This window comes from Bacillus rossius, chromosome 14, assembly GCF_032445375.1.
Source record: "Bacillus rossius redtenbacheri isolate Brsri chromosome 14, Brsri_v3, whole genome shotgun sequence".
Classification (NCBI taxonomy): Eukaryota; Metazoa; Arthropoda; class Insecta; order Phasmatodea; family Bacillidae; genus Bacillus; species Bacillus rossius.
Genome location: NC_086341.1, coordinates 42623044 through 42646805, shown reverse-complemented (window position 1 = coordinate 42646805; position 23762 = coordinate 42623044). Strand labels below are relative to the sequence as shown.

Sequence of the window (23762 nt, the reverse complement as noted above, 5' to 3'; positions counted from 1 at the left end):
GTGTGTTTGGAAGGGGTCTGGGTTAGGGAGAGACTCTAAGTGCGTCTCAGGCCGAAGCCTATACGCCTGGTCGTGCTGGGATCAGCCATGCATCATGTGCTAGGAGGGGGATTGGCCAGCCATGGCAGCGATTGGCGCCATGACTAACTCCCCTCACCGACTATTCTAGATAAAAACTAGATAAGTTGGGCCCGGGTAAAACCTGCATAGACACAGGGAAAACCCTGGGCACTTATGTACATGCGGGATGCAAAAATTGCATGCATTAATTATAGCAAGCAGGTCGGTTACGGGAAACAGAAGGATGGTTCCGGAAGAAGAGTTGGACAAAGTGGAAATGAACTACTTAGCAAAGGGTGGGAGCTTGGTCATTGCTGTCCGCATTTCATTTGGGTGGCACTGGTGGCGACTTTCCGTCGTTTCCCGCCGGGCTGCCAGCCAGGCTGAAGGCTAAAAGGTTCGCTTGCGGTCAGGGCCGGTGCAAGGTCAATTGGCGCCCTAGGCGAAAAACCTTAATCCCCCTCCCTACCATCGGACACCACAAAAAATATTTTCCTTGCCTCAAAATACATCACGTAAGCCTAAGATTTTGTCAACAATCAAATGTAAGCAGGCTTGTGTCTTTTTTTTTTACTTTTTTACTTATTACAAATCATAAACAGGTCACCGTGGACTTTAAATAATTACTTATATCAATATAAACATTCCAAACTGTTACAAAAATCAATTTTCATCTAGTTTCAGTAATCGTTAAACATGTTGTATCAGCTGTTGTGTGTCGTGCTGCGCCGCCCCCAGCTACTTGGCGCCCTGGGCGGTTGCCTGGTTCGCCTATATGGACGCGCCGGCCCTGGCTGTGGTCTGAGTTAACTCGCAGGTCTGAGGGGACTAGCGCCCGCGGGGTCGAGCGGGGAAACTTCTGGGTCGGAGCTCGGAGACAGTTGCGCAATGAGGGCGTGTGTGTTACTGGGAGAGAGGTAAGCCACACCCGCCGCCGGACCGAAGGATATCGATCCCAGCGTAACCCTAGCACTACCGAGAAGCCTTACACCGCACACTCACACTCACACGCGCATGCGCGCACGTGTTCACACGAGGTCGCCACTCTCTGACCACGTCCAACGTAAAGCCACAGCCACACAGAGCACTGTGCTCGCTACGTTCCCTATGTTCGCTACGCGAGTGAAATATAGCCAGCTGTATCTCAGGTGTCACCGGCCACACAAAGATATGTTCGCTATGTTCTCTGTGTTCACTGTGTTGGCGACGTAGCCACGTGTTTTATCCTCGGCTATATTTTCTAAAACGTTGTTGACTTCGCATATGCGCAGATAAACGAAAAAAAATATTTTGCGCGGAATTGTGCTGTACTTTTGTGTTTGCTTTACATTAATATCATGTCGATGGAAAATGCTATTGAAGAAGTACGATAGAATCGATTTTTAATGGAATAAATGATGTAGGAATATAGAAGGCAGGATATGCGGTACAGTACCTGAGATTTGATTCCAAGGGAATGCTATCAAACTGGCTTGTATTTATTCTGAAAGAAAATCCATAACTTAAGCTTTGTCCTCGCGCAACTGCTTCATCAAATGACGAAGTTCTCTAAATTAATTTATTTTTAGATTAACATCATGAACCCATAAATTTTCACGTTCACGTACTGAGAGCCAGCAGAATATCATCATGGTCGGAATCATCACTGGAATGCCACGGCATGCCTCTCTTTGACATCGCGAACTATGTAGACCATCCTGTCTGGCCGCCTGGCGCAGCGAACATAGCGAACATAGCGAACATAGCGAACATAGCGAACATGGAGTAGCTTTTTGTGTGGCCTCGGCTTTATGGAGACGCTTTTGGAAAGTACATATCGTGGGCTTAGTGGAAAAATTTGGTAAGTCCACTTTTTTGTGTAGATGAGTTAACTTCTCAGATGAAGTTGTAAGAGCAATATATTCGCCAAGAAAACGTTTGGCAGTCCAAATAATGAATGATTGTGGACGTTTTCTTCTAGCTTTATTTCGGCAAGTCCATTATAACGCTATTCTAGGCAAGCAAAACTTGGTAAGTGAACTAACAGTCTTTTTCCATAAATTGGACTTACCGACTTTTTCCACTGAGCCCACGATATTTAAAAGTTTATCACCCGTGTGCTTGATGAATAAGGAAACAACTACAGTGGAAAATATAAAAGAGCACAGCCAGGACACCAAAACATTTCTGTGAGAGGTTTGTAACAAGGGGGTAGTCATGCACGCATTACTTCATAAATAATGCGTGAAACCATTTTTTTTTCATCCAGCTGATGGTTATGTCATTCTTGAGGCACATCCGAAACATCGGGTGAAATGTGTTGCTTGCAATATGGAAACAGTTTTTAAAGGAGTGTAATTTTTTTTAAGTGAATATGTTCAACGAATTCTGATTAATATTTTTTTTAATCACCATCGGGAGGGTTCAAGCGCCATTCCTGCAGTGTTTTGGGTGTGCGCTATAGGGTGATGGTGAGGTAATGACTGTTCCCATCTCTGTGTGTGGAACACCCTGAGAAAAGGTCTGGTATTCTTCCCTAAGCATTTAATATACTTGGATGGTAAATTTTCCATACAAATACGGCATATCTCTTACACTTGTATACGAAAATGTTAAAGCGTTGGAAAGTACCATTTTGGTTTGTTATTTTCCCCCATACAATTTTATAATTATGTACATCCATGTCAGGTATACGAATGCTACCAAGAATTACTTACAGCTAAGGCAGCTGTAAAGAGACTTCAGTATTAGAGACAGGAAAACCAGATGTGTATGGTATGTTGCAGGAACACATGTTAATAATATTTCTTCCTATGGTAATTTTTTTTTCTCGGTGCACGGCTCTTTACGATAATGTGGACAAGGTGTCAGGCGAAATGTTGATAGTGCCCCCAATGTGGGGGAAAATAGTACTTTTTCCTGGCCTCCCACACACACACACACACACACACACACACACACACACACACACACAGTTAGTTGCCAAAAGGGGGGCGTCTGTCGAGTTTTTCGATGATTTAAAGATAGGATTTTTGCACGAACTACGGTGGTAGTCTTATATTTTTATTCATGAATTAACCTCACATGAAAAGCCATAAAGCCGATATGGAAAAACCTAAAATAAATGCACTTACTACCTTTCGCATTTATAATGTTAGTGTGATACTTGTTTGTTTGCCTATTTAGGCCCCAAAAAGGTTTGGGATCCTGTTGAGCCCCCGTGAGATAGAACGCCTGGAGACCTGCAAAATTCCCGTTGGTAGTTAGATTCTTTCAACCACAAACCTGCGTTCTCATTGGACCATATGAAGTTTTGACACGCCCCGAAAGACACTAAACCAATAACAGGAGTTCTAAATTCAAGCTATCCAATCACTGCAATCTAGGCGGAATATAACATGAGGAAGCAGCTAAGGGACGAAATACACTGTGGAGCTCATTAGGGCACAAGAAAGCAATGCGAACTTTACAGTTCTCTACTATAATAGGCATAAATACTTATATATAGGTACTTATACCTTTTAAAGTATAAGTATAAATTATATTATAGGTATATATGTATTATAAATACCTATATAACTAATATAAATAGCTATATATAGGTATTCATATCTATTATAGTATAAGTATAAATTACATTATAAGTATATAGGTATTATAAATACATATTTATAATAAAATAATATAATACATAAATATAATATTTATAAACATCATAAAGGGCTCAATCTAAGTCAATAAAATAGAGCAAAAAACTATACATTAAATGTACCAAAACTGTAATACAAATTTATACCCCATATCAAGGTCTTAAATTCTTAAATATATACAAGCCGAATATAAAATTTGCTTGATATTAAAGTATTAACCCAAAATATAAAACAAATAAAACATACATATATGGAAGGGTAAAGGGGATATTTGGTAATGGAATTTGGTTTAGTATTTTTTTTTTAAATGTGTGTTTACTTATGTACACGATAAAAGGTGTGAAGTGAGATAATAAAAATAAAAAAATGGGTGCGTGTACTTATGTACGCGCGTGAGAAGTTATACTTCTTTGGCATCATCAAAAAATAGTTTTTAATTGCATGCAAATAATTCTCCATGGTAGCGTTATTCTCCATGGTAGCGTTAAACGTTTAACACTACCTTGTTGGAAGTCGCATTAGAAGTATAACTTCAATAATACACATTATTTGTCCAGTGTATAGGCTACATGCGTATGTAGTGAAGTCAGCCCGTGGTAGGAGATAATTGCCAGGCCTGCCAACAAAGGTCGGTGACAATATTACTAAAGGGGGGTAAGGGCAGTCGTGCACCTGTTTGTATGCTGTATACTAACTACCCCCCAAAAAAAAACATGTTTTAGCACGTCAGGGTTACCCGAGTCGTTCTTCCCTATGTTTTGTGGGGGTAATGTTTTCTACCTGATCTATAGAAGGTTCCGTCACCACGTTTTGAACGAGCCTTAGCACCGTAACTGCTCGACTGGTTCACTCCTTGGTAAGCCACTGCTAGCTTACAACCCGGGGGTTAGTTATGTATCTGGACAAACATCTGAACAACCTTTCTCTGTTTCAGTTTTCTTCAAATTTACGTCTTTGAATGTAGAGAAAATAAAAACCTTGAAAATCCTTTATATAAATACACTTGAAAAATTTATATACATAATTTTTATTACTTATATTTACAATAAATAAATGTTTTAAATTATATGGATCTGCATTCAGTATCAACCACTAAAATATAAATGATTTAAAAGCATTTATAATATTTATTTTTATGTTGTGTTTTTTCTTCCTGTTAATTTTTGTTGTATGCTACACGCGCATCGTACAAATTCATTCTCATAATTTTTTTCACGACGCACTTAACGAAGTATAACCTAATCCCACTTATATAAACACACTTGAAACAGTTTATAAACACAATATATCATTAATATTCTCAATAAATAAATGTTTTTAATTATATGGAAAACAATATTGAATATAAATCACTTAAGTATAGGAAATAAAAGCACATATATATTTTTATTTGTGTGTAACCTTTTTTCCATCTTGTAAAAATTTCGTTCTATAGTCACCACTAATCGTAAAAATGTACTCATAATTTTTTCATAACGTGCCTAAAGAAGTATAACTTCAAAAGTTCTTACTAGTGAGCTGTTATTAAACTGCAGTTATATTCAGTTTCTAATACAATTTAAAACAGTCTGGCCTATAAACGTTCTAGTTGATGGTCATGTTCATATGTTTTAGTGTGCAAAGCGATCAAATAATTTGCCGTTGCCTATAAATTATGTTTTTATGATGCAATAGTGCACTTGATATTAATTTTAGTCTTGAATAATTTTAGTTTCTATTGGAAATTTCAGCAATTAGATGTATATTTGCTAAGTATGAGCAACAGTTATTTATAGCCCTTAACTACTAATCACAATCGGACTGTAGTACACGCGTAACATTACTAATTATTAGATTTATATTTTCATGTATTTTTATATATTATTTTTTCATGTTAAATATAACGTTTCCTTAATTCAATTCAAAGGCTTTCTTACAATATTTTGTGTTGCGTCGTTATTGCCCGAAATGCGGTCATTTCACCAGAAGTCGCGGGTAAAAAAGACGCATTGTGGTAAGTCTTGTTTTTTTGTGCATCCATTGCAGTACTCATGGTAACATCCATAAACGTTTTATATAAAAGAATAATGTTGACAAAGTGGAGTGTGCCACAACGTCTATTACAGCTCAGTATGTCACATTTCAAAAAAAAAGTGTTGGGGGTTTTCTTTTAAGGTGCGCCCTAGTCCCTCATTTCCCCTCCCCCCCCCCCCCCAAAGCAGTGCGTGATACGAGGTCCCTGCTGTATCGCTGGTCGCCTCGCGCCAGTGAGTGGACACCCCTGTCGCGTCTCTTCTCCTCTCCTCACTTCGCCTCGCGCCAGTGGGGCGCACCTTAAGGCCCTTGTCCACCCGGGCACACACACGGTGCGCAGAGCTTCAGGGAAAACAACGCGATTTCAAAACTACTCAACATATCCGAGTGGGGTCTGCTTACGAAAAAGCATTTAAGAGTTCGCCGAGGGCCGAAAAGTACTTTTGATTTCGAATGAAGTTTTTAAACTGTATTTTTAGAAGAGTTAAAAAGGCTAAAACGCATGTTTTCAGAGTAATTTTTAGGCGTAAAACAACCGGTTCAGATTCTTGAAAGCACTTAAGAGGCCACTCCAGTGTTTCAGGGGCACTACGCAACCCGCGTTAACCTCATAAGATCCAATGCTATTTTCATTTTTCTTATAACTTATTAACTAATATAGATTTCGAGATGATGCTTTCTTGATATGTAAGACAACGATGCTCTTATAAAAGCCCCTTTCTTCAAAAATGTGCATAAATTATGGTTTTATACTAATCTTTACTAATATGCATAAGTGTATTGTCTAGGTTTGAACCATAATTTATGCACATTTTTGAAGAAAGGGGCTTTGATAAGAGTATCGTTGACTTACATATCAAGCAATCATCATTTCGAAATCTATATTAGTTCTAAAGTTATAAGCAAAATGAAAATAGCATTGAATCTTATGAGGTTAACGCGGGTTGCGTAGTGCCCCTGAAACACTGGAGTGGCCAAGGACTTGCATTACACCTTATCTTCATTTCTCGGCCATGTAATGTTACGGTCACCGCTCATGTGACGACGAGAAGACTGCGCGCCAGTCCAGAGGAGACACCGCGCTAGAAGCACCAGCGAGCGTCGCGCTTATCATCCCGCCTCACTAGCACAGATACACCCCTGACGAGGCGGGCGCCTTAACCCACTCCTTAAGGGTGGAACGGCGAGTATGTCAGCCAGACGGGGCTGTGGTGTGACGTCACGCCACATCCTGGGGTCTCGCAAGCGCACCGACCAGGAATGCCAACTTCGGAGGTTTTCCCCCAAATTTAGAGAGAACCAAAATATAAAGTTATTTTTTAAGGGGATAAATTTATTTAGGGAGATTCTTAAAGGAGAATTTCTAAAGCGGGTACTTTATTTGAGTTTTTTTAAAGGCGTGGAATTAAAGTGTATATCTTGAAAAAAATAGTATAAACGAAATAACAGCAACACAAGTGGCGCTGGTAGCTTAATTTCGCACTACGACCAACAACAACTTGCTGGTCAAGAGAAACGATTTCCGTTTCCACTTTTACCGCCTTTACCGTACGACGTTTTCACGTTGTCAGCTGTCATGTTGAGGTTGGGTCCATTAGTTAGTTGTCGACTCGCGAGTTTTATTGGATTGCAAAGTAAGTCGTTTATGTTTTTCTGTGTTGCCAAGGAATAAAAAAAACACGAATAATAATTAATTATTCGTGTCCAATTCTTTTCCAGAATGCCAAAAGGAAAAAAAAATCAGCAAAAATATACGGAATGTTGGAAGACCGATCCGGAACTTCAAGGTTAGTAAACATGTATTATTTAAACCGATATTAAATTCGCACATATATAAAATTGTAGACACTGAATGTTATTTTTTCAAAATTATTATGCTCTGTTTGGGCAGATAAATAAGGACACGAAAACACGCATAGGCCTAATCTATATTGAAAGTGAAAAACGAGGTTCAAGAAAAAATAATTTTAGCTCTCAAACAGGATGTACAATGAAAACTTTAGGGGTTTTTAATCGACATCTAGGGGGATTTGAAGTTGGTACTAGGGGGAACACTCTTTAGGAGTTGGCATCACTGGCGCCGAAGGTATCTTTAGTCTGTCCCACGCTTACTTTGCAGTACATAGTAACCGACAAACATTGTTGCCGGATTGATACTGCCAGGGTTGTTAGAATTAAAAGTCGTATTACGTATATCATCGTAAATCATTAAAAGTTTTAATATTTTTTCTGAGATCATATAATATTTTTTTTTCTTACAGTGTTATTACAGTTGTAGACATTCTGACAGAAAAAAAGATAAACACCAGTTGTTATTTTACAGAAGAAACGATTTATAAAACTCAGTCACTATTAATAAACGACATTCCATGAAAGTATGTGCAATGCTGAAAAAGACAAACATCTTAAAATTAAATTATTTAAACAAAATGTTAACAAAAAAGGTTGAAACCAAGATGTTTTCTTTCAACTCTATCTCATTAAATATTTTAAAAAAAAGGAATTATTTTTAGATCAAGCACATGATAAAATACACCAGGAAAATTCTCATTCAAAATTTTACCTTAAAAATACAAAGTTGTGTCCGAAACTTCTGCCTCAATGGTGTGTATCTGGTAACAGAGCACCATTTATATTAAATTAAAAAAATCTTGCTTTCATACTGATTACACCAAGCGGATGAAGTTCAAGTATTTAATCAGTGATTTTAACTGATTTTGAAGAATTATCTACTGGGGTTTACATGGATTCCCCTAGCACCAACAGCTCGTTAGCATAAATATTAGTTAGTCAACTGCCAGTTTACTGGTTCAAACCACTGTTTCCAATGAGTAGAGAAATAGTTGGCGTTAAAAATGTGTGTTCCAAATGTCACACCCAAATTGCAAACGACTTTTTAAATACAATATTTTGTTTGAAATCGGAACAATGAGTTTGTTAGTCAAACTATAAAATATGTTTTTGCTTCGTTGGTTTTACTTCTGTTAGCAATACCGTTTTTTAAACTAATCGTTTTACAATATCTAAACAAGCTATAGGTTGGCTCAGATAGGCATTTCCCTCACTGTTCATTATTGTCAAGCCACAGTATTTTTGTCCGCGCTGTGTAAAAAAATACTGTTTGAAGTAATATTTCAACGTTTTTGATATTAACCCAAACAATTAAGGTTAAACACAAAAATTTCAAAATTCAATTGTATTATTTGGAACAACAAGTTGCTAATTGTTTCTCTAAAAGTCCTTATCTCTAATAAACTTATATCAAGTTATTTTTTTTTTGTGAGCAACAAGAATGTATTTAAATTTTCCGCATAGTTTTTCGTTTGGAAGTAAATATGCAGAACAATTTTTGTCAGTAACTAATTCATTGGATTCAGATTTACACAAGACTGAATTTGTATTCTTGCGAATAAACCTTCCTAGACACCTTAATTTTTGTGTTTATTTTTAAGTCTCGTCGACAGATAAATATAGCATATTCTACTCATATGCATAACTTTATGAATGAGGTTTGTTTTTAGTACGATTAGACTCTAAGTAATATTAGTTAACTAATAGCATGCTCTAAGCCAAAACAGAGTACGGTTCATTCATGTTTGTGCTGAATCCGCTGATTACAAGAAAATTAACAAACAAAAATTCACTGTCGTTCAATTCATTCAAGCCATTGTACAAACTACGCAATATTCTCATTTATTATATTTATAAATTATGACTTATTACCATTGAGTTTCAAAATACTGTCATACAAAATAATATTCATGGAAAGTCAAAACTAAAATTTGCTTGGTTGTGTACTAAACATAAAATATGAGTGATGTAAGCTCTCAAAATTATATCTTAATATTACTTAAACCATACAAAACTCTGCTTTCATCGGATTTACGCAAGCATTCGCTTATGACAGCATAATTCAAAATAAAGAGAAATACCGGAGAAACTTTCATCCGCGTGTGTATGACTCTACTGATCTAACGCTAAATCTGTCACACGAGCCATTCATTATTATTTTTTCTCAATTTCTTGTTACCGGTGCCGGTAACTTTCTTCATTGTTTAGTTAGCTTCTTTGAAGAAGTATTTATTTTTCTGTTTAATTAGAAAATATTCATTTTTATTGGCTTTGGCCATTTTTGTTAAAGTAATTTCGTTCGGATGCTAAAATGAAACTGAAATCGTTTGCTAAACGGACGCCAAGTGTTGATTTTTTGTTTTCCTAACCTAACTAAAACTAAGTGTATTTTGCAGGGGTCCGGGTTAGGAAGGGACCTAGGTGCGTCTCAGGCCGAAGCCTATACGCCTGGTCATGCTGGGATTAGCCATGCAAGGAGAGGGTCACATGCATCATGTGCTAGGAGGGGATTGGCCAGCCATGGCAAGGATTGGCGCCATGACTAACTCCCCTCACTCTTAAATCTAGACTATAACTAGAGATAGGTTGGGCCCAGGTAAAACCTGCATAGACACAGGGAAAACCCTGGCACATTCATGCGGTATGCAAATTGGCATGCATTACGTGTAGGAATTTACAGGAGACAGAGGATGGTCTGGATGAAGTGTCAAGTGTTGAGTGGGTATTGGGTGTTCCGAGCACTCCCGAGGACGGTCGAAGGTGCACGACGATGACGTGGCGGAGTGACGCGCAGAGCTGTGGCGCGCGAGTCTGGGATACGGGACTCGCGAGCCAGCGACGACAGCAACATGGCCGGCGAGAGCTGGCGGCCGCGACCCGCGTGGACGACCAGCTGGGCCCCAGTCAACGCACATAAAGTAAGGAGTCGACGCACATGCACCTTGTTGCCAGAACAGGCGAAGGGCGGGCCCGTGTTTTACTAGTTTTTGAAGTGGACGTACTTTTTTTGGATGCTTTTTACGAGAGGTGCAACATTACCCACTTAGGCCGTGATTGCTCGAGACAGACAGCAAACGAGTTCATGCATAATATCGTAAAAGTGCGCGCACAGGAACTATACAGACTCAAGGACCTTTCATTTAATATTATGTTTGGCCAATCAAGTGAATTTAATGTAAAATGTAATTATAGAGTTATAGTTTAATGTTCTTAGGAGTTAGTTTGAATCATGCTACTCAGTAACAGCCATGATAGAATTAAAAGGATTTGAACCCTGTTCTTACATTGTTTGTTTTAAAGCATCTCACACTTGCGGAATGAAAAGGGGAACTATGTTTTGTATAGTCGCGTGCGGTGGATCGTGCCACCCGCATGAAGTTTGACCCTCCTTGGGGCAAGAGTGTGAGGACAGATTGTTGACCGCGGTGTTGCTGGAATAAAGCAACAGGGCGGTAACAATGTACTTTTCAAAAAGTCTTTAAAAAAAATTAAATCTAATTCAAACTAAGAACCAGTTAATTAAAACAAACAACTTATTTAAGTCTCTATCGGTTTAACAAACTTGTTTGAATGGCTCCCATGATCCTTCCTTTTGAAAGTATTTTCTGTGTCCTGTAACAGCACTGTCACTGGGCCTAAAAACTTCAATATTTTTAACGGACCAGCATAAGCATACTCTAACTTAGAACTCCTAAAATTCACTTTATGGCTTTGTAAAAATTGTCTACATAACACATTATTTCACCAGCATGATGTAAATTTGAAGATGTTTGTCCAGATACATAACTAACCCCCGGGTTTGTAAGCTAGCCGTGGCTTACCAAGGAGTGAACCAGTAGAGCAGTTACAATAACAGTGCCCGCCCGGTGCTAAGGCTCGTTCAAAACTTGGTGAAGGAACCTTTTAAAGATCAGGCAGAAAACATTCCCCCACAAAACATAGGGAAGAACGACTCGGATCACCATGACATGCTAACGCGTGTTTCTTGGGTAGCTAGTACCTTTGAATATATATACTGTATAGAAGTCGCGAGTGGATAGGATTTACTCTACGTTTTTCAGAAGCGTATGATGAGCAGCTTGGGAACTTCACCGCTGCAGTGCGCTGCCGTAACGCCCTGTATTTCTTAGTTGTTATTTAAACGTTAGAGCGCAGCACTGTCGCCCGCTGTCATTCCCCGCACCCCTCATCCATCATTCACTGCAGCTCAACGTCGTTCAACGGGAGGGGGAAGGGGTGTTTGAAGAGTTCGAAACTTGTCCGCTAGGGACCACCACGAGTCGATGCCCTGGAGATGGTGGCGATTGCGGCGGTGAATTAACCAACTACCTCAAAACCGTATTAGAAATTTTAACCTGGGCTGGCGACTTCTATACAGTATATATATTCAAAGCTAGTACACAACATACGACCAGTTGTGTGAGAAGGAGCGGAGTTGGTTATCCCAGGGCAGCAGGCGCTCATGTGTAACGAGACCCACACACTTGTGTTGTTACAGATACTCGTAACAGCTCGAGCCCACTTCACACCTCAGGCGAGAAACCGCGGAGTGTAGGATTACAGATACCGTCCCACGCCCAATCCAAGGAACTTGTCCGAGATGCTGTGGCCCTGTAGACAACCTGCGTGGGCGGAAAAGTCGGAGAAACGACTTAACGTGGAGTCAAATGACATTTATGTGAATATATTTCGGCGAAACGACATTTAAAAAAATCGACTTAACGTGAAGTCAAATGACATTTAGGTAAATATATTTCGGCGAAACGACATTTAAAAAAATCGACTTAACGTGAAGTCAAATGACATTTATGTGAATATATTTCGGTGAAATGACATTAAAAAAGACTTAACGTAAAGTCAAATGACATTTAGGTAAATATATTTCGGTGAAACGATATTTAAAAAAATCGACTTAACGTGAAGTCATATGACATTTAGGTAAATATGTTTCCGCGAAACAACATTAAAAAAAAAACTCAACTTAACGTGAAGTCAAATGATATTTAGGTAAATATATTTCGGCGAAACGACATTAAGTCTACTACCTGTTGGTAAAATAATTATCAGAAAACGACTTAAGATCTACTGGGTTTCGGTCAAAAGACTTCCGCAAAATAACGACTTCAGTCTACTACATCGTCCTATCATAACACAGATTGGAATAAGTTAAATAGCAAACATGTATAAAAGTTATAGTTAAAATAATCTCTTCGTTAAAGTAATAAACATATTTCAATTAATGAGTTCAAATAAAAGTGAATTTATCAATTAAATTGTAGATTTCATTTCACTCCATCTTTGTAAATTAATTGAGATTTCAAATTCATAGTCTTTTACATTAACTCATATTCAAAAAGTTTTTGTTCACATTATATTCTCGGTTGCATTATAGAAAACAGAAATAAAACTAACAATTTGTGTTTACATTTGAATATTTTATTTATGGTTTTATGTTTACTATTGAGACCCATACAAGGCAAATACCTACTGAAATAATTAATAAGCATTAACTATGTGAGTGCATTGTTTATAGCCTCTTAGCCGGACATAACAAACACATAATTTTCCATCTTACAACTATCATATCAAGTGGTTTGAGGAAATATAACATTTCATCAAATTTCCTTATGCATATTATTTCCATTATACAGTTACATTATACAATTTCCCTATGTTATTTCTTCCCATTTCAAATGTTTGGGTTTATACCGGATTTACCTACGTGTGGGTCACAAATTTTTTGCCATTTTTTTTTTAACATGTACTGTGACCCATATGTGAGTTTTTTAAATTTTGGTTTAAAAAAAAACAATAAACATTGCACTTTTGTGATTGACTATGTGCTTAAATAACTAGCATTGGGATGGATTTTAATAAATAAGTCATGAGCAAGTATATAATTAAAATATCTCAGCTGTGTGTGCAAAGCATCATGAACTGCACCGTCAGCTCAGTAATAATACTGTGCGGTGCAGTAGAACCAAGCTCAGTAATAATACTGTCGAAGGTCTAAAGTGGTATAAGTGACACATTTAAGAGGCAGATCCTGTAGTATTTTCAACAGAGCTGTTCCCAATGGCAAGATACACAGGTGCGACTGTGTTTCCGTACCATGTGCGTCTCTGCCTGAGGACGGGAGCAGATAGCAGTTTCCGAAACGTCGCTTGTTTCTGTTTTGGTAAAACTATTGAATTTTTTTTGTCTTTTAGTTTTGTCGTGTTTTTGTCTCGTTTCAACTGTTGTGCTGAATTATTTTGGTTTCAATATTTTTGTGTTGTCATCATTTGTGTGTGTTTTTTTTTGTTCACTTAGTACTTTTTTCTTTGTTTTTTCTTTGTTTGTTGACCATATTTCTGTTTCGGAATATTTTGTGGTGTTTATATTCTTGTTGACAACAGCAATTGTTTGCTTAATTTTGTGTGTTTTTTGTCTTTCTTGTGTATTTTTATTTATTTTATTTATTAGTTTTTCTTCAACAGAAAAAGTTCTTAGCAATGGCGTATGTCCAAAAACTTACATCAAGTCAAAGTTTACCTCTAAACGAAAAACTGTGAAATTTTTTCCTTTTTTTGAAAATCTAAGTTGTGTCTTTAGGAATATTTTGATATTTTTAATTATGTTATCATGCCCTCTCTAAAAAAAAAAAAAAAAAAAAAAAATAATTTTTAAGAATGCTTATATTTTATTTTTAAAAAAACGTTGGTATTTTTGTATTTTATGTAAATAGTATTTGTTTGTAGGTATGTCCAAAAGTTTTTTTTCGCAGATTTTGTTTTTTTGTAGTTCAGCCCTTTTGAATTTTTATATTATATTTTTATTTTGTGGTCACTTCATTTCTTGCTGTTAAACTTACCGGTTAATAGCACAGATACACTTAGCATACAGTATATATTAAAATAAATTTAATTTTTAATAACAATTTCGTGTATATTAATTTATTGTTTGTTATATTTATCAAATTTCAACGGCCGCCTTAGGTGCCTTACAACTAATTAGTTTTAATTATATATTTTCATTGTAGAAAGAGAACATTTTTGAACACAATTAATTTTAGTAATTGTTTTTGATGCCGGATCTGACGATAGTTTAAATTAAAAACATTTATCAGTCTTTAAAATCTAAACATATTTTGATATTTTGCCTAGATCTTCCAAATGTTATAAATAAAGTTCAATCAATACGTTTTTTGTGTGTACACATCATACCTCTCGGTATACAGAATTTGGTAGAAGTAATTTTATGAAAATGAAACGGAAATCGATGAACATAAATGTGTCACAAATATCACGGACCCACGTGTAACAACATAAACTTGTATACAGTCACTTTTGTAAATATTAGGGGACATACCATACGTATTGGTGTGCCAAATTAAATTTTTTAATAAACTCCCTTGTAGAAAATCAGGTCAAAAGCCGGGGCTTTATCGAAGCAGTTAATAATAGTTTAAAATGTCCTGTTGTTTCGTGCTGCTGATTTCTATCTGCGTTTGATGGTGGGAATCGGGAAGCCTTCTTTTCACAGACGAGAGAGCCAAAACCCGAAGTTCCCCGAAGTTCATGCTTTTTTTCCGTATCTTTTATGTAGCTATCCTAACCAAATCAACCGTCCACAATGTGTTAAAGTATTTATAATGTAGCTAACCTAACCTAATTGACAATTAGTTATCAACACCGCCATATTTATTTACAATGAACAAAAAAAACCTCGAAGATGCACGATCGGGCGTTTGGCTCTCTCGTTTGTGAAAAGTATAATTCCCGTGGGTATCAAAGTTTACGATTCAGGCAGCGAATTCTAGCGGCGGGCGCAGTAAGTTCGTGTGTGATTCGCATCCAGAAATGTAGGTATTTGAAAAGCGACTATTTTATTTATCAGTTTAATTATCACGCTTGGCATAATTTTAGAGAATTGTACGTTAAATTTCGTGTCAGAGTTTCGTATTGCAAGTTTATTTGCAACGTGAACAACATGAGAACACATGAGTTTTCTCGTTACCGAGATTGGATGTTTACACATCACTGGCGAGAACTTAAAGACTCGTTCATAATTTTTTTAAATAAAATCAACGATAATATTTAATTGAAAGATTTTCTTCCAAGAAATTCTCAATTAAAAGCAAAGAATTTTTTTGCCCATAAAATAGTAAGTGTTGACGCGATTACTGCTATTTTTATCCATACTCTAAATGTCTCATTTTTCAAACCCATATATGCGGGGAAAAAATGTTTAACCAAAAAATCAAATAGGTTTTGTTTGTTGGTGGATATGAAGATATTAAAACTAAAAAAACATTTTTTCAATATTTAAAATCTGAGTTTCCAAATTTTTCTATTTTTTTAAATGTTATAATTGCAGTTATAACCCAGGCAAACGATGTCAAAAAACGGCCACTTGTTAAAAAAAATTCAGTAGTCGGTTTTTTTTATCATTCCCTATATTTTTTGGGTGATTAATTCGAATCTGGATTTATCCAACAAAATTTTCTGGTGCGTGTTGACATATTTGCAAAAAAACAGCGAAATGTTCGTACTTTTTTCGTTTTTCACTTATAATTTCAACAGTTTATGTGGTAGCGAAAAATTCACACTTACCTTTTTTTTTATAAAGACTAAATTTACCACAGTTTGAGGTCAATTTCAACTCTGTACGTCCTATAGTTCTTGAGATACAGCACTTCAAACATTTTCATTTTTTTTTCCAAAAAATGAAATTGATAGGTTTTTGGGTCAAAATTTGAGCTAATTAATACTACTCCTACGAGGAAAATTTTCATAGGTAAAGTTGTAAAAAATCTTTTTAAAATTAATTCAAGCACAAAACAACGTATGTAGACCCAATGGTTTATTACAAATTGGTATAAAACTAAATAATTAGAAAATTGGATTTTGGGATGTTTAGACTTGAAAAATTATCTAAAAATGTAGAACTTCATTTTTCACAGTTTCCTAGGCATATATATAGTCAGTTTATAAAAATTACACTATATTATTCATATAATTTTATTATAGTAATTTATTTTAGGCATTTAAGATATTAAGGTATTAAGTTATTTTTACAGTCCTATAAGGAGTTGTCCAAATTAATAAGGAAAAATGTGTGTGTCGAACACCCTGAAGTGTCTTTCAACTCACTCTCTTGTGTCCACGCCAGGAGGTCGTCCTCGGGGAAGTGAAGCCTGTTGAACTTATTGAACACACACGATTCGTGTGTACAAACATCATCATGTGAGTCAAATTCAGAGCTAAATTACAAATATTTATTTTATAATTTGACTTGTAAACAAACTGTAATTTGACATTCTCATTTTTTTTTTTACTCGCACAACATTTTATTGTAAAAGAAACCATTTTACAAATTTTTATTACATAAAGGTGTGATTCCACATTTATGTCACACGGTAATATCTGAGTCCTTGATTTTTTTCAATTATTAAATAGGATGCATAACAATTAAATAATGTGTAGCGCCGCAAATGTTAAGGTATAGGGAGACCTCGGTAAACCTTTATGTTTAAATATTGACATTTATGTTGCGTAATTTTTGTGTGCCCTTGTGTGTTTGAATGAATCAGTTGATTTTTTTCAAGGCACCAGTTAATTGTACATTCATATTTTCGTATTTGAGGTATTAATAGCTACCAATTAAAAAATTATCCAGTTTGTGTGCATTGCATTAGATGTGACTTCATATCATGATTTTAGGAGTGAAATGTGGTTATTCATTGTGAGACAACTAGGTTAACCTAACATTCTTAGATTAAGATCATCAACGACAACATCTCATATATTACATCCACCTTGTTTAACCGTGGAAAGTTTAAAACCCCGACCTTAACCTTCCGTTGGTGTCATTTTAAAAAAATTGGTTTTCTTTAAAGTCGGTTTACGGACGATAGGTTAACGTGACAACGTCATAACAAAACATTGATAAAATGATTGCATACTTTTATGAATAAAATTGAATCATTTTTATTGAATTATCACTATTTTGTATGGATACAAAGAAGGAGTGAAATGAAATCTACAATTTAATTGATAAATTTACTTTTATTTGCACTCATAATTCAAATATGTTTATTACTTTAACGAATAGATTATTTAACTATAACTTTTATACATGTTTGCTATTTAACTTCTTCCAATGTGTGTTTTTCTGTTAATGATAGGGCTATGATAGGAAAAGTAGGAAACGAATGGGAGTGTTTCAAGGATGATGTGAAGGAAAATGGCTTACCCAACACCAAGATGCAGTCAAAAATAATATATTTGTGCCACGGACTCTGCAGCAATGCTAGGAGGAACGGGTTAGCAAAGAGCAATGAAAATGTTACATTGAAATGCATGAAAACAGAATTACGCCACGGACTCGGTCGCAATGCTAGGAGGTTCAGGTTAGCAAAGAGCAATATAAAAAGAGCGTAACGGGACACAGCGAAACGGGAAAATATGCGTAACGGGACACTTTTTCGTCCGTGCAGCCGGGGTTCATCGATTTATTAGACGTCACGTCAAAAAACATTGCAAAGACATTGATGTTGAGACCATCTTCACAGTTGGCGAGAGATTTGTAGCTGCCTCGTACGGTGGAGACAAGCAAGTGTTGTCTGTGTGAGCTGCTGTTGCAAGTCCGCAGCTTATAAATCCATTTCAAATATGGCCGCTCTGCCCCGAAACCAGAGCTGCAGCAAACCAACACATGCTGCGTGTTTATGTGCCAGTTTAGCTCTGGATGGGCCAGCCGGTCTCATGGGGGGAGCCGGGGAAGATTCCCTATGACGCTAAATTAGATTTCCAAAAAGGAAAAATTTTTCACTGATTTTCGTTTACAGTTAAACTTTCCGAGCTATAAGTAGGGACCGGAAAAATTCGCGGGTTCAATGACCTGCACGATGAACTCCACAGTTCTACATACAGTCGGTCAAATGCCACCCACTCATTGGCTGCTGTCTCGTGAGACGTCCCAACGTTGCAGCCTGTGATTCGATACAGCTTTGGTCGTGTGTTTCTCATTGGCCCAGAGTCATTCAGGTGAGTTGTAAGCCAATAGCAGAGGCAGCACTGAGGTATAACTATTTGTATTTTAGCCTATCGCGAAATGAATTCGCGAATTTTGATATTTTTTTAGCAATTACAAGCATAGTTATTCATAAGGCGACCATCTAAAATACAGGATATAACACACACTTTAATAATTAAGGCGTGTTCCGCTCAAGTAGCAGGATTAAAAATGTAACTCTATTGTTAAACATTTAATTTATATTTTACTAGCGACCCGCCCCGGCTTCGCACGGGTGCAATGCTGATACTAAATATACTACAGCATGTCTTTATATACCGGCCCCCCGCCGGTACCGCCGCAACCGCTATGTCCCTGCATTTTAAATCTGTAATATCTTCGAAAATATTCATTTAAATTACATGCTGTAGAGGGCCATATTGATATATGTTAAATGCCAATGTATTTAAGGTACTTAATTGGATAAGGATTAATGAAGTATTGCTTAAAATCGCTTCGTAAATAAGCCATTATTTCGCGTAAAAAGTAAACGATAAAAAATGGTTATTGTGGTTTATCCCTAAGAGATAGACATATACCATCGAGGACTTTTTTTGTAGACCTTTTAAAGGTGTGCAATACTGTAGTACATTATTTTGATCTATCTCGTCGGGTTCAGCCAGCGTTTGCAATGTAAGCTCAAAAAAAAAAAGTTTTTATTTACGACATCACATTAGAAACCTCTAAAATTATCAGTGTTTCTCTACTATATTATACATGTATTATACATATAAACTTTCCTCTTGAATCACTCTATCTACTTAAAAAAAAGCATCAAAATCCGTTGCGTAGTTTTAAAGATCTAAGCATACATAGGGACAGACAGACAGCGGGAAGCGACTTTGTTTAATACTGTGTGCTTCATGATACGTTTGTCCTCCAAAGGTATATAGCCTACCATATCTTCTTGGCGTTTCAGAGTCAGTGAGTCAGACGGCCTACCGCCCACCACTCCCAAACATCACACCCCCTTGCACCTGACAACCTAGTGCAACTGGTTGCATGCAAGTGCAGCGGCAATGTGCAGTTGCAAGCAGTACTGCACTTCTCTGACACTTGTAAGCCGTGCGAAGCATCCTGCAGCCTCGTGCATCGCCATGGTCTCGAAGAGGAGGAAGATCTAGATAACAAACATCAGCCACCCCTTTCATATAAACATAAAAATCTGTGTACCAGTTACACCTGCAATTGACCCTTGGAATTATATCATCTCATTCTTTTTAGCCATTTCTCTCTCACTGATGTTCCAGAGGTAGAGCCGCAGCCAGGGTCTTCTGGAATTCAGGTCCCTTCCGTGCCCAAGCGCGGCCGAACAAGACCTGTAGGTAACTGCTCCCTGATGATGGCGACTGCAATGTCGACCGAAACGTCGGTGAGTTATCCGCCAAGAACGCGGCTACAACCCAGAAGCCAAGCTACTTCGAACAAGACCTTGTCAACCAAAGTTTTTGATAGGTAACATCTTAGCTCTTAGTTTGCGCAAAATTCTAGGAGTAATTTCAGAAAATGGAACAGTCAAATGGAACGGAAATGTGTAACCATGGAACTACCATCTGTGGCGGATGGCGCGAAACAAAGTTCACAAAGACAAAGATACTCTTAATATGATTTTCCTGTACTATTAAAATTAAAAGCTAAAAACCACAAAAGGTAAAAAAATTTCGCTGTTTTTTGTGAATATCTTAAAACGCACTAGGGAATATTGTTGGATAACTCCAGATTCGGATGCAGAACTCCAAAAAAAAACATAATTAATTATGATAAAACCGACCCTGTGAAACTGCCACTTGTCTGCACTGGTGAATCAGTGAGTATTCAAGCCTGGGACACGCGGATCACTCCAAGGTCAAGGCCGAGGTGACTCTGTGTCGACGTGTCCAGTGACGGCTGACGTCCCCGGAGACCTGAGAAGCAGTCGCTCTGTCCGGCCATCAGCAGTCCGTGTCGCGGGACAAACCGTCTGCGGTCGCAACTGCGGCTAGAGCGAGGTGTCGCTGCGGTCTCGGCAGCAAAACGTCCTGACAAAACCTCTCGTCGCCTGCACCCGTGTACAGTCCCAGCCAACACCCGGGGACCACTCTCTCCCAGGACGAGACAGCTGTTCAGCCAAATATTACCGAGTACAGTCCCAGCCAACACCCGGGGACCACTCTCTCCCAGGACGAGACAGCTGTTCAGCCAAATATTACCGAGTACAGTCCCAGCCAACACCCGGGGACCACTCTCTCCCAGGACGAGACAGCTGTTCAGCCAAATATTACAGAGTACAGTCCCGGCCAACACCCGGGGACCACTCTCTCCCAGGACGAGACAGCTGTTCAGCCAAATATTACCGAGTACAGTCCCAGCCAACACCCGGGGACCACTGTCTCCCAGGACGAGACAGCTGCTCAGCCAAATATTACAGAGTACAGTCCCGGCCAACACCCGGGGACCACTCTCTCCCAGGACGAGACAGCTGTTCAGCCAAATATTACCGAGTACAGTCCCAGCCAACACCCGGGGACCACTCTCTCCCAGGACGAGACAGCTGCTCAGCCAAATATTACCGAGTACAGTCCCAGCCAACACCCGGGGACCACTGTCTCCCAGGACGAGACAGCTGCTCAGCCAAATATTACCGAGTACAGTCCCAGCCAACACCCGGGGACCACTGTCTCCCAGGACGAGACAGCTGCTCAGCCAAATATTACAGAGTACAGTCCCGGCCAACACCCGGGGACCACTCTCTCCCAGGACGAGACAGCTGTTCAGCCAAATATTACCGAGTACAGTCCCAGCCAACACCCGGGGACCACTCTCTCCCAGGACGAGACAGCTGCTCAGCCAAATATTACCGAGTACAGTCCCAGCCAACACCCGGGGACCACTCTCTCCCAGGACGAGACAGCTGCTCAGCCAAATATTACCGAGTACAGTCCCGGCCAACACCCGGGGACCACTCTCTCCCAGGACGAGACAGCTGCTCAGCCAAATATTACCGAGTACAGTCCCGGCCAACACCCGGGGACCACTCTCTCCCAGGACGAGACAGCTGCTCAGCCAAATATTACCGAGTACAGTCCCGGCCAACACCCGGGGACCACTCTCTCCCAGGACGAGACAGCTGCTCAGCCAAATATTACCGAGTACAGTCCCAGCCGACACCCAGAGACCACTCTCTCCCAGGACGAGACATCTGTTCAGCCAAATATTACCGAGTACAGTCCCAGCCAACACCCGGGGACCACTGTCTCCCAGGACGAGACAGCTGCTCAGCCAAATATTACAGAGTACAGTCCCGGCCAACACCCGTGGACCACTCTCTCCCAGGACGAGACAGCTGTTCAGCCAAATATTACCGAGTACAGTCCCAGCCAACACCCGGGGACCACTGTCTCCCAGGACGAGACAGCTGCTCAGCCAAATATTACAGAGTACAGTCCCGGCCAACACCCGGGGACCACTCTCTCCCAGGACGAGACAGCTGTTCAGCCAAATATTACCGAGTACAGTCCCAGCCAACACCCGGGGACCACTGTCTCCCAGGACGAGACAGCTGCTCAGCCAAATATTACAGAGTACAGTCCCGGCCAACACCCGGGGACCACTCTCTCCCAGGACGAGACAGCTGCTCAGCCAAATATTACCGAGTACAGTCCCAGCCAACACCCGGGGACCACTGTCTCCCAGGACGAGACAGCTGCTCAGCCAAATATTACCGAGTACAGTCCCGGCCAACACCCGGGGACCACTCTCTCCCAGGACGAGACAGCTGCTCAGCCAAATATTACCGAGTACAGTCCCGGCCAACACCCGGGGACCACTCTCTCCCAGGACGAGACAGCTGCTCAGCCAAATATTACCGAGTACAGTCCCAGCCAACACCCGGGGACCACTCTCTCCCAGGACGAGACAGCTGCTCAGCCAAATATTACCGAGTACAGTCCCAGCCAACACCCGGGGACCACTCTCTCCCAGGACGAGACAGCTGCTCAGCCAAATATTACAGAGTACAGTCCCGGCCAACACCCGGGGACCACTCTCTCCCAGGACGAGACAGCTGCTCAGCCAAATATTACCGAGTACAGTCCCAGCCAACACCCGGGGACCACTGTCTCTCAGGACGAGACAGCTGCTCAGCCAAATATTACCGAGTACAGTCCCAGCCAACACCCGGGGACCACTCTCTCCCAGGACGAGACAGCTGCTCAGCCAAATATTACCGAGTACAGTCCCAGCCAACACCCGGGGACCACTCTCTCCCAGGACGAGACAGCTGCTCAGCCAAATATTACCGAGTACAGTCCCAGCCAACACCCGGGGACCACTCTCTCCCAGGACGAGACAGCTGCTCAGCCAAATATTACCGAGTACAGTCCCAGCCAACACCCGGGGACCACTGTCTCCCAGGACGAGACAGCTGCTCAGCCAAATATTACCGAGTACAGTCCCAGCCAACACCCGGGGACCACTCTCTCCCAGGACGAGACAGCTGCTTAGCCAAATATTACCGAGTACAGTCCCAGCCAACACCCGGGGACCACTCTCTCCCAGGACGAGAAAGCTGCTCAGCCAAATATTACCGAGTACAGTCCCAGCCAACACCCGGGGACCACTCTCTCCCAGGACGAGACAGCTGCTCAGCCAAATATTACCGAGTACAGTCCCAGCCAACACCCGGGGACCACTCTCTCCCAGGACGAGACAGCTGCTTAGCCAAATATTACCGAGTACAGTCCCAGCCAACACCCGGGGACCACTCTCTCCCAGGACGAGACAGCTGCTCAGCCAAATATTACCGAGTACAGTCCCAGCCAACACCCGGGGACCACTCTCTCCCAGGACGAGACAGTTGCTCAGCCAAATATTACCGAGTACAGTCCCAGCCAACACCCGGGGACCACTCTCTCCCAGGACGAGACAGCTGCTCAGCCAAATATTACCGAGTACAGTCCCAGCCAACACCCGGGGACCACTCTCTCCCAGAACCGCGCTCAGCAGGAGGAGACAGCTGCTCAGCCAAATATTAAATAACCCCCCTCTTCCCTCCTCACCAAAACCTAAACAAGGAAGGTTGGACAACACACGAGATTAACGTAAAAAATAATTATTATTTCCCTCTTAGTTAAATTTTAAAAATTTAACTCAGGCCATTTGTATAGTCACCGA

The 23762-nt window shown here is 39.8% G+C and overlaps 1 protein-coding gene across 1 annotated transcript; it reads left to right on the top strand.

Moving 5' to 3' along the window:
- Positions 1 to 7460: 7460 nt before the first annotated feature.
- LOC134538788 (uncharacterized) lies at positions 7461 to 23093 on the top strand. Its single transcript, XM_063380280.1, has 3 exons — positions 7461 to 7489; positions 10348 to 10471; positions 20700 to 23093. The coding sequence occupies exons 1-3, from the start codon at positions 7461 to 7463 to the stop codon at positions 23091 to 23093; spliced, it is 2547 nt and encodes an 848-aa protein (XP_063236350.1).
- The last annotated feature ends 669 nt before the right edge of the window (positions 23094 to 23762 follow it).